At 33.9% G+C, this 12866-nt stretch overlaps 1 protein-coding gene across 1 annotated transcript; it reads right to left on the bottom strand.

The window, feature by feature from the left end:
• Positions 1-5555: 5555 nt before the first annotated feature.
• On the bottom strand, positions 5556-12659 carry LOC131064426 (fatty acyl-CoA reductase 2, chloroplastic). Its single transcript, XM_057998567.2, has 10 exons — positions 12330-12659; positions 11724-11827; positions 10929-11128; positions 8143-8243; positions 7826-8033; positions 7490-7651; positions 6790-6871; positions 6455-6715; positions 6204-6322; positions 5556-6121 (listed from the first exon to the last, which is right to left on the bottom strand). Exons 1-10 carry the CDS (start codon positions 12649-12651, stop codon positions 5911-5913), a joined length of 1770 nt encoding a protein of 589 aa, XP_057854550.2. The 5' UTR covers positions 12652-12659; the 3' UTR covers positions 5556-5910.
• Between the last annotated feature and the right edge of the window lie 207 nt (positions 12660-12866).

Raw genomic sequence — 12866 nt, 5'->3', positions numbered from 1 at the left:
AATGAGTTCTGTGGATTGCATTGCTTGGGGAAAGACCGTGGCTTCCACAAGCCCAGACCTCTTAATTCTTCTATATGGTGCTTGGAGGTTTGGTTGAGCCACTTCCTACTTGATTGCATCAAGTTCAATGTGTCTTGTCTCCGTATCTGTAACCCACTGTATCTCACTCTCAAATTTAGAGACCAAGGTTTGACCTTGATACTGGTACTCATTGTGACCGTGTTCTTTTCAAGCTTGACCTCACTTCTGGTCTTCTTCCTAGGGGTAGTTGATCTTTCCATAAGATTGCTTCAATTTGCACAAGAGATTCACTTAAAAATAATAGATTTTGGAATCCAGGGGTTCCAGGGTCTTAAGAAACCCTCATGCATGATTTTGAGATCTCGGGGTCCTGGAGCTTGGAGACTCAACAAAGGAGCTCACCTCAGAGTTCCAGAGTCCCTAAACTTCGGGTCAGTTTGGAAGGAAACCCATCACTTCAGGATCCCGGGGTTCCTAAATTTCGAAATGAACAAAGGGACTAGTGGGGTGGCTTCAAAATCTCAGGGTTCTGGAGTCTTGGGACATGCATTTAAGAACCGACTTTGAGATTTTGGGGACCTAGAGTTCCGAAGTGAACAAGGGATAGCTTAGGAATAACCTTCAGGACCTCGAGATCTCGAGGGTTCCAAAGTTGGGTGAGGGCACTATCTCGTAAAAGACTTCAGGATCCTGGGAACTCGAGGTTCCAGAGTTGGGGACAGGCCAAGGGATCGAGATCTCAGAGACCCGAGATCCCAGACAGTTGGAGGATGAAAACTCCAATTGTCAAAAAAAGTTTGACTTATTGAAAAAAAGGAAAACCCCTTAGCTACTAAACATGAAAACAAAGCACACCAAAAAGAAAAAAATACACACAAGGCAGGGAAAAGAAGAACTGGCCCAAGAAAAGTAATGAAAGGAAAGGAAGTGTGACACAGGAGAAGCCGAAATGCCAAGAGGAGGAAGAAACTTGAAGGATGACAACGTGCAAATGATCTCTGATGGCCCTTAAAGGGCTATTTATACTCCCATCCTGGCGTGGACATCAAGGCATGCTCTAGGGTTCTGGGATCCCAAAGTTTTGGGGTCACTAAACAAGTGACCTCAGAACCTCAGAGAAAAACCAAAAGAAGCAAAGGGAACTCAGAGTTTCAAGATTTTGAAGCTCTAGGGCTCCAAAGAAGAGCGAAAGAGAAGGCTTAGGATTCTGGAACTCCAGGATCCCAAGGCCTTCAAAAAGGGAGGGGTAAGAATAGAGAAAAGGCTTCAGGATTTCAGAATTTTGGGGTCCTGCAGCTTTGCAAGGATAGGAAAGGGTAACCTCAGGATTTTGGAATTCTAGAGTCCCGAAGCTCCAAAAAGAAAACAAAAGGGGACCTCGGGGTTTCGGGTTTTCTAAGAGGAAACAAAAAAGACTTCGGGGTTTCGAAGCTTTGAAACTTCGAAGTCACATAAAGCAAAAGAAAGAAAACAAAGGGCACTTTGGGGTTCTGGGAAACCTGAGGATTCCGAAGTGGGAACAAAAAGGAAAATAGAAGGATTCCGGGGTCTCGAAAACCCGAAACTTCGAAGAAGGAAAATGAAGGACACAAGAAAACAAACAAAAGGGAGACAAACCAAGCAAGGGGGGACCCACATTACATAGTTCCTCCCATTCTTATCTACATCTACTAAATATGCCTACTCATCTTTGATTTTTTTCTTTTATTTCCAACTTTGGTTTCCTACTATCCTTTTATTATTTTTTCCTTCAAAAACCTTTCCTCTTTTATTATGTTGCTTCTTTCTTTTTATTTTGTGCTCATTCTAATGATTGTTCCTTTGTTTGTGCATATCTAGCATACTTCTTAATGTTATAATATTGATACATTATTCAAGCATTTGCATTGATTATAAATTTCTACCTCACAATCCTAGAGTCACATATTAAGCTTACTTTATTCTAACTAGTGTGTATATGATCCTACATTGCCATACCATGCTTTTAAGTCTTACATACTGAGCCTAAATTAATATACCATGCATTCAAAGCTCCCACATTAGGTTGGCATTAGTATTCCTTCCCTCACATATGTGCTTATATATGTGACATATATTGCATCAAGAGCATCACAATCTTCACAACTTAGGCCATTATTGCTATACATTTACATTAGGGGCATCATGCCTTCCCTCCCATTCATGAGCTTCATTATGCTATTATATGCATTTAGGGGTATTTAGATATAAATGTGCTTTGATTATCAAATCCATACATATCACTTACTTCTAAATTCATGCTTATCTATATGAAAATTATTGCACATTGATTGTGAAATTACATCAACACATCTTTTGAGAACTACATTATGGTGCATCATGCATTGTTTTTTTCTGTTTAACATTTGAGTCACTATTTCCAAAACTTCACATTAGGGGAATCATGAATCCCTATTATTTACCCACAATCTAAACTTAGTATATTATCTTTGCTCATATGAGGTCTCTAATTTTATCTAATATTTCACAATTACTTCTTATATTGTTCCACTCACCTAAATTTTTCATGCCCTGAGTAACCACCTTAGCACACTGGGAAGTGTCTCACCTTCTATTTTATCACATTAGGGACATCATGTCTTCCCTTTTATTGCATTAGGGACATATTCTAAGGATAACCCAAAATATTCTAAGGATTTGTTGTTCCTATGCTTAAGAACTTTGGGGTAGTTGCCAATGAACAAGAAAACAACTACAAGGTTGATTTCCTCTATACTTTTATCTCTACAAGGCCAAGGAGGTGATCCTTCGATAATACCTCACTGGCTCATTCACTCAACAAGTTGGGTATTGCAAAATAGAAATGCTCTCATTCAAATAGACCAAGAAACATAACTTAAACAACAATTTTGGATAGATGGGATACATTGTTGGTCTTGATAACATATAACTTAACTTAAATTAAAGAAAATACTTGAAGTAAACATGTGAATTTTCAAAATGAGTTTGATTTCAAATATCATAGACAAGACTTCTTAGACCAGCACCTTTCAAGGGCTACATAGATACCCCTCATTATGGAACCCATCTTGATTCTCCATTTAGATCCTTAATATTTTACACAAAATTTTATGTTCTATATAAAGAATTTTAACCTTCTACCTAAAAAAAAGAAAAAAACAGAACATGCACTATAAAAACATTATAAAATTAAAATAGAAGAAACTTGCTCATTATATTTCAAAATTATCTGAATACAGTAACAAGGAGCCAACGGATCGCTTTCTACTACAACACCTATCTATGATACCACAAAAAAAAACTTGTCCCAACAACTTTCAAAATAGACTGGAATTCCAAAAAAAAAAAAATTCCCAACTTAAAATAATCAATAAACTCCTAAAACCTAAGATATAATAGATACTAATAATACATCATATAATAAGCTAACCATAGAGAAAAGGCGCTCGCACCATTAATAACCAGTGTCCCTGAGAAATCCATTCAATTCCTATTTTTATTATCTAAGACCTCAACAATAGAGGAACTGCAGGATTCCTCTCTTCTTTAATGGCTTTAGGTCTTCTTTTCATTATAACATTTCCAAGAAGCCCCTGAATATGAATGTTCATTATGTAATCATTCCAGTCTATCCTCTTCACATCAAATCCAAATATTTCCTTCTCTTCTTGGGAGAGTTCTTGGAATAACTTATTTGTGTTTGAGTTGTCAAATCTGAAGTCAAGATAAAAACAACTCTTATGAGATTCAGTGTCTTAATCCAAGAAGACAAGTAAAAATAGTGAAATAGATTTACTTGGCTCTGCAAGTAAGATATGACTCCTATACTCTGCCTACATGTTTATTCACATGGGCTCCCAACTTCATAGCTATGTGCTCTTGCTTTTCCATTTGACCAAAGGGGTGCCCTTTTGCCTCTTATCAAATTACACATATTTGTTATAATCATTTAATGCGTAAAACAAGACGATTAAACAACAACTTGGTCTAAAATGCCTCATAAATTTTCATATCTATGTCATCATGAATAAAAGACAAAGTTATGCCAATATCACTTTGTACTATGGATGTATATTATGACTGTCATACATATTGCAGTCATATTAATATTACTATTAAACTCTGCATAAGATCATTATCAGACTTCATATATTAAGCATACATATTAAGCACATCCCCATGAATATCACCAAGAACAAGGATTTTACTGCTTGTAACTTAATAACAATTCTAATTTGATCAATGGTGATGTCACTAGATGCTTTTGATTCCTTCCCTTTATATCTCTCAATGTGAGGGAGAGGCCACCCCTCTTCATCATGCATGTCCTTTGGCAAGAGACACCCTTTGAAAGAGTGCAACTCTACATTCTTTATGCCCTTTGAAAGGGACACAACCTTCCACAATTAGATCTGCACTTCTCATTTCCAAATTCCACCCCCCCCCCCCGCCCTCCTCAAATGAGGTTCTCTTCTCCCTTTTATATATCATGTTTGAGGGAGTCATAACTTATCATTTCATGCCTTTTGACCATTTATTAACTTTAATCAAATTTTAATTATATTCTTTTATATTTTTATTTTTATTTTTATATTTATTCTTTGTATTTTAATTTTAATAATATTATTATTTATTATTAAATTATATTTCAAAGTAGGGACATTACAAATTACATCAACACATCTTTTGGGAACTACATTATGATGCATCATGCATTCTATTTTTTTTTACATTTGAACCATTGTTTCCATATCTTCACATTAGGGGCATCATGAATCCCTAATATTTACCAACATTCTAAACTTATTAAATTATCTTTGCTCATATGAGGTCTCTTATTTTATCTAATATTTCTCAATTACTTCTTATATTGTTCCACTCACCTAATCTATTCATGTCCTAAGTAATCACCATCGCACACTGGGAAGTGTCACACCTTCTATTTTATCACTTTAGGGACATCATGCATTCTATTTAATTTACATTTGAACCATTGTTTCCATATCTTCACATTAGGGGCATCATGAATCCCTAACATTTACCAACATTCTAAACTTATTAAATTATCTTTTCTCATATGAGGTCTCTTATTTTATCTAATATTTCTCAATTACTTCTTATATTGTTCCACTCACCTAATCTATTCATGTCCTAAGTAACCACCATAGCACACTGGGAAGTGTCACACCTTCTATTTTATCACTTTAGGGACATCATGTCTTCGCTTTTATTGTATCGGGGGCATAATTCCTTCCCTCTTTATCACAATGGGGGGCATGTGCCCTTCCAATTTGTTGGTTCTACCAACTCATAACTCAAAATATTTGAAAGATTTGTTGATTCATGCTAAAGGACTTTAGGGCAATTGCGAGTGAACAAGAAAACAACTACAAAGTTGATTTCCTCTACACTTGTGACTTTACAAGATCAAGGAAGGTGATCCTTCAATTATACCTCAGTGAGTCATACACTTAACAAATTGGATATTGCAAAATAGAAATTCTATCACTCAAATAGACCAAGAAGACATCATAGAATTGAAATAAATGAAACTTGCTTAATATATTTCAAAAATATCTGAATATTGTATCAATGAAACAATTAAAACAGAAGCATATTTGATTTTGTTTGCGTTCTGATCAAAAGTTCTGCAACATAAATATCATACTGACAGATCACTTTATACTACAACACCTATCTATGATACTATACCAAAAAAAACCTGACCCAGCAACTTTCAAAATAGACTGGAAAAGATTTACTCAACTTAAAATAATCGATAAATACTTAAAACTTACAATATAATAGATACTAATAATACATCATATCATAAGCTACCCATAGAGAAAAGGCGCCCTGAGAAATCCATTCAATTCCTATTTTTATTATCTAAGACCTCAACAATAGAGGAACTGCAGGAGTCCTCTCTTCTTCAATGGCTTTAGGTCTTCTTTTCATCATAACATTTCCGAGAAGCCCCGGAATATGAACGTTCATTATGTAATCGTTCCAGTCTATCCTCTTCACATCAAACCCAAATATTTCCTTTTCTTCTTGGGAGAGTTCTTGGAATAACATATTTGTGTTTGAGTTGTCAAATCTGAAGTCAAAATAAAAACAACTCTTGTGAGATTTAGTGTCTTAATCCAAGAAGACACGTAAAAACAGTGAAATAGATTTACCTGGCTCTGCAAGTAAGATATGACTGGTATACTCTGCCTACATGTTTATTCACACGGGCTCCTAACTTCATAGCTATGCACTCTTGCTTTTCCATTTGACCAAAAGAGTGCCCATTTGCCTATTATCATTACACATTTTTGTAATAATCATTTAATGCATAAAATTTTAAACAACAATTTCGTCTAAAATGCCTTGACAGTCTTCATCAATGTCATCGTTAATAAAGAAAAAATATTCCTCTGCAACTTACATTTAATGACATGTTTAAAGCATGAGAAGAAAGATCTTCCATGTTGCCAAATAGCTTGAGAGAATCCTTTACTTTTATTGGTTTGCCCCTAACATCAACATAAGGATGGGCTTTGAAATACTGATGAAACATCCCAAAAAGCTCTCCTGTAAATATTGGGTTTGCAACAGAAGACGCCATTTGATAAACCTCCAGGCCAGATTTGCCAGCATGCTTTGCCATTACTGCAAGTATTGCATTTGCAACCATATCTACTGGGACCTGTGTGGAAAAGTATTTGTCAATACAATTCAAGAAAACACTTTTAAAACTTGTAACTGTATATTGATACTTACTATATCAAGTGTCACATTTGGATCACAAATCAGGGCAGAGAGCTGGCCTTTTGCATAGTAGGCAATTATTGGATCTACCATTCTGCACCAATTGAATTATCACATGATGTTTAGTCCACAACTACAAAACTGTTGAAAACATTATAAACATATCTTAAAACCTAAAAAAACGGAAGAAAAAAAACAATATCTCAATGAAGTAGGATGATTGGGATATTATAAAATTATAAGTAGTAGGTTGCAGAGGACAGGCCCTTTAGGATATTTATGTTCTATTGCTACAAAGGTCATTTACCTAAACAACTATTACAATAGAGAAGAAAGAATAAACCATCAAAAGAAGGTTCATGATGAACTGGTCTGAAGAACATAAATATCTTCAAGGGCCCTCTACTAACCAAACAGAAAAGTGGGGAGAAAGTGAGGACCCCAGACTAATAGGAGAGCAGAAAAATAAAGAATCCAGAAAAGATCGCCAAGTATATTTGGAATTGAATAATTTAATGAACTAAATGTGTATTTTAAAAATAAGCACTTTAAAACAATCTTATAATGGAGTTAACCCAAATTGATATAGATGGCACAGCCGATTTTGATTCATTCTTATAAATTATCTTCTAAGACACTTTGAGAGGTATCAGGAACTAGTGTTTGGTTATGAAGTACTTGATACATAAATGAAGTTTACGAGTGTTCTTACCGAAGGCCTTCTATCCATCCAGGAAATGGATCACTGTAGGTTCCTTCAATCACACTAGGTCTAACAATAGCCAACGGGATTTCTCCTCTGTTCTGGTCTAAAAACATTTCTCCCATTGCCTTGCTAAACACATAAACATCATTCCATCCATATGTTCTTGCCCTGCACAGTTTATGAGGTAAAATATGTTTATTAAATTTTTGAGAATGTTTTTATCTACTTGTTTTCAGAACTAACTTCTAGGCACATCTTTTAGGGATAAATTGGATCGTAGAATATGAACATTGAAAATATAATATAACAAATTAAGAGGAAGCGCAGGAATTCATTGTGTACCTTTCCAAAGCCATGTCTTTCATTGTTTGAGAAATGCCATCCTCATTTGTAGCTTTACAGCTTTGGGGTTCTGACATTCTGGTTTGATGAAAATTCAGACTTATTTTGGCTAATTCAATTTCATTTAGAATGTTCAAAGCTGGAGCATCTTCTAGCCCTTTGAATGGTTTTTCTACTATCCTCCCTTCTCTTTGCCCATTAACATATGCTACAGGTTAAGATAATAAAAGCAGTGTCATGTTCATGATGTAATAATTTGTTTTGCTTCCATTAATTACTAAGCTTACAGGTATAATTTATGATATAAATAGTAGTACCTGTTGATACATGCAGAAAGAGCTGTAGCTTTCTGCAACTTCTTCCAAACTCCATGAGCCGAGACGGTCCTCTTGTATTTGTCTCCAAAGCAACATCATACCTAAATGATAAATACACATGGCAGGTTTGTAATTAGATTTTATATTTCTCAGAGTTTGAGAATGGGTTTTGTTATTGCATAGCGTTAAAAAATGTATTATATTCTGTTAAATCAAAGGCAAAAATAAACAATAAGACGGGCTCAGGTGCTAAAACCAAATGCACTTCAGTTCATCTAAAGTTCATGTATTAGTCATGGTTTATTTAACCATATCTAAAAGTTCTCCTGTAGATTGGCACATCCACAAACAATGAAATTTTATTGGTTTGTATATTATCACCGTTCTGATAGATTACTGAATGTGATGGGAAATGTCAATTAAAAATATAAAAAATTAAAATTGAAATAAATCATACACACATTAAAATTGAAATAAATCATACACTTCTTTCTAGATTGTAGGAAACTCATATTTCTGATGTTGTAGTTAATCTGAACAGTTTCCAGATGTTGTAGTTAATCTGAACAGTTTCCAGCAACAAAATTGATAATTTTATCAGTTAAAAGCTTTATGCAATGTTTAATTTATGATATAAACAATTTTTGAACAAATAATATTCAAAATTTACTTCGAATATGGCCGCTTTTGTTTCGTCCGTGCCTCGGACACGGAGAAGCTCGACACGATGAAGCTGTGTGCACCGTTGACAGCCGGTTGTGTGCGTGCATTTCTGTATCTTCTTTCCTTACGCATTTAGCTCGATCTTCTCGAAACAAAAATGTAAAACAAAAATGTAAATTGGAAATCTTTATTATTTCCTTTTGCATTTAGCGTCGTTGTCGCTTGAAACCTTTCAATATATTTACTATTTTCCTGTAAATTTACCATAGTTTTCAAGACCTTAATATCGCTTATAATCTCTCACAATGATTGATTATTTTCTTGTTGAATTTTCATGTTGTTTCATCCGTAACGCAACATTTAGGAAAACTCAATATTTGGAATTCAAGTCCATTTTCTCCCTCTAGAAAGCACGCCTACAAATTTTGTAAAGTTCGTTCTGAACTTCATCTTCTTGTGCATTTAACGCGGCTTTCTTCAAAGATACCTTTCGGCCTGACCACGCCTTCGAATCTCTTCGAACCCCTCAAGTTTTTACCCTCTTGTAGATTAGACGCCGTTTTTTTTGAGTTCAACGCTAACTTTACTGCCTCGCCCAGAATCAATCTGTGCACCAACAAGACCTTTAAATCACACAAATCTATCAATTTCTTTCTCGTTTTTATTCGGCTTCTATTTATAAAACAAAATTCTTAAATTCCTATTTCCTGTTTTCTCGGATATATTTTTTTTGGGGGGGGGGTTCTACTTAAAATCCCTTAATTTCTCATTGTCTTAGGGGTCTTACCAAAAATCTCTCAATTTGTTTCAGCTTGTACTTCAAAATTTACGAATATTTTCTCATTTTATTGAGCTTTTACTTGAAATCTCTTGAATCCTGTTTCCATGTCCTCTGCTGTTAACCTCGTCGTTTTTTTCTGTTTTAAAATCTATCAAATGCTTCAATTTAGACGCCACTCTCGCTGGGATTCGATTTGTTGACCAGCTTTAGCTTAGATTTCTGTTTTCAATCACATCTCTTTCTTTTTTGGTTTTTGACAAGGAAAATCCAAATTATCCTCAAATTATCCTTGACTGTGGTTAATCTAGACAGTTACATTCAAAATTTGAATTAAAATAAACAAATATTAATTAATATATTATTAAGGCTTCCAGAAATTATATATATTAAGTTGAATAGACAAGACAATTTTTATTTTTTTTTTCTTCTAAAATTCTATATATTTGTTGTTAAATAGATGTAAAATATTATTCTTAGTGTGTCTATTTTTACATCAATTTATCATACATAAGTTGAATAGATATTTGTGATATATAAGTTGAATAGACATTTGTGATATATAAGTTGAATAGACATTTGTTGTGTATAAATTGAATAGATCTGTACAAAATGATATCTCCCTCTTGTTAGATAGCTTTTCTAAAAGTAGGTATACTTTAGTTTCAAACATTTATATTATAATTTGATAGTTAAATATAGTCAGTCATGTTTTGTTTTTATGTATAACATATCATTTAACTCTTTAAATTGTCTTGCCTAATAACAAAAATATATCTTTTTAATTTAATTAATATATAATTATTATTATTATTATCAATAATGAATAACTGTTTTAGATAGTAAACCACATTAACCCTCTTAATCTTTAAGATATCTAGGCGAAGGTAAGTTGAATTTGATGATTAATTTTTGTTTTGAGGAATGCTGGAGGATTCATTATGAGTGCAAGAGTCAAAAAGTGGTCATTTCAAAGTGAAGTCTGATACATATCCCCCTTAATCATTCACTTTGACCACCATAAAATTTGTAGAAGTCCTATACATATCCCTTTTAACCATTCACTTTGACCAACACAAAATTTGTAGAACTGATCCAAGACTTATGCAAGTGGTCCAATAACTCTTTTCTAACTAAATGCAAGTGACCCAATATATTTTTTTAATTGAACTTTTAATTAACAAATTCCAATGACCATAAGTTGACTCCTTCCCTCCTCATATACAAATAATAAATATAGTCGGTTTGTCAGATTTGAAAGGGTAGAGTATATAATACACCTGCTCATATACCAAAAACATCTGAACATATGATATTTATTGCAGGTCAGAGATTAATAACTTACCTGGCATCAAATGAAGTGACAGCTGCAGAGTTCAGAATTATTTCTACATTGTGTGCAAGCTTTTCAGCCACGTCCACTTGAATTCCTAAATTGTCCAATGAAACATCACCAGCAACAGGTACAAGTTTTGTCAGTACAAATTCCTCCAACTGTCCTCCATAAATGCCTCTTAGATGTCTGAATAACTCAGAACATATTATCTGTTATAAAAGAGACCAGAAAAAGCATCCAAGTTAGATAGTCCATTACTTAGTATGAATATTCGAGCATTACATGCTGGTCAAGCATTGAGTGCACTAGTACAAAGGAACTGAACTGACCATCACTAGAAAATATAAATGAACAATAAAGCTCTCAGCCTGTAGAAGAAAATAAGTTTGGAAAAGTAGGGAATTATAATAAAATCTGTTTGTTTATTTTTTTTGGTTTTTTTTGGTTCTTTAGACTTTAGTCTGATGAATGTCATTAAAATCATTCATTCTAAAATTATGAAATAATCTTGCATACCGGACATATGTTTTTGCTTTCTGTCTTTAAAAAAATCCAGTTAATTTTTCTTTCTTAAAAGAGACTTTTAATCACTATATGAACTACAGCAGACTGCCCATCACAACTCACCCACTTCACCCTGCAATTCATCTTCTTCTCTTAGTGTGTGTGCATTTGTTTAGAATTACTATCAATAAGAAATAAATTCATCTCACACACACCAACACTTTTTCCTGTTCTATTCACTTTACATAGATAGTCATAAGATTATATGATCCATATGGTAGAATGAACATCACAACTTACTTCATTCTTCATCCTTTGAAATGCAGCCTCTGAATCTTTAGCCTTGATAATCAAGAAGAGCTTTCCAACTTTTGGCTGTGTCCTTAGTATTTTCTCAATCACCACTGCAAATGACCAAATCCAGATTAAGATTTCTATGAAATGGGACACATCCTATAAAACCAAGAACAAAACAAAAAAATCTCCATAGAAACAAATTTAATTTACAGACCCACATCAGAAACTTCTTATTCTTCTAAAGCAAATTAAAATAAGAGAATTAATAATTTTGCGGATGGCTTAATTTCACACACTAAGTTTTGATTTTTAAACTTAAAAGTATTAAACACTCAGAATAAACTGACATTCTCTAAGCTTAATATGTTGCTTAGTATGTAAGATTTTGTCCATAAAATGATCTGCTCTTTCTTATCTTCTAAAGATACTTTGAATAGAATTAATCCAAAGTTCAGCTATATTCTGTATATTTTATCATTTAGATCCAAACCCAGTTGGTATAAACAAAAGACAATGCATTCTAATTCTACAAAATCTTGATATCACAAACAAATAGTTACCAGATAAAACATAGTTGATCTCATTTTAAAAAACCATAAGTTTGAATACCTTTTGCAAGGAAGCCTGTTGCACCAGTGACTAGAATGTTTTTGGCCTCAAGAAAATCAACTATACCCAGGCCCTTGCACAATGAATGCTCTTTCACTGATCCATTTCCTTTTTTGATAGCTACATGGGAATTTGCAGCTCTAATTGCAAGGCAGCTCACTGAATTTCTTCTTGGCTGATATAAACGTAGAGAATGCCTAGAAAAGTGAGTGCCATGCTTGGAAAGCTTATGCTCCGAACAGGGCTTCTTAGAAGAAGAATTCAAAGAAGGATAGTCTTTACACAGCACCTTCAAAACTTCCATTTTGATTACTACTGTCATATGTAATCGAGACAAAGGATTAAGAATATATATAAGATTTTCTAGTAAGCTGGAGTGTGAAAACTGCGCTCCTGGAGTATTTAATGTCTCAACTATTCTCAACTGTAAAGAGAAGGTGGTGTAATGAGTTTATTAAGCCTGGTCAGATTACGACATGGGTACCTTAAATTGCAAGTATTTTGTTGTGATGCAATTAATTGGTGTCGTAGTTTTCT

This window comes from Cryptomeria japonica, chromosome 5 (genome assembly GCF_030272615.1).
Source record: "Cryptomeria japonica chromosome 5, Sugi_1.0, whole genome shotgun sequence".
NCBI lineage: Eukaryota > Viridiplantae > Streptophyta > Pinopsida > Cupressales > Cupressaceae > Cryptomeria > Cryptomeria japonica.
The sequence above is the reverse complement of the archived record's forward strand: the minus strand, read 5'-3'. Positions and strand labels throughout refer to the sequence as shown.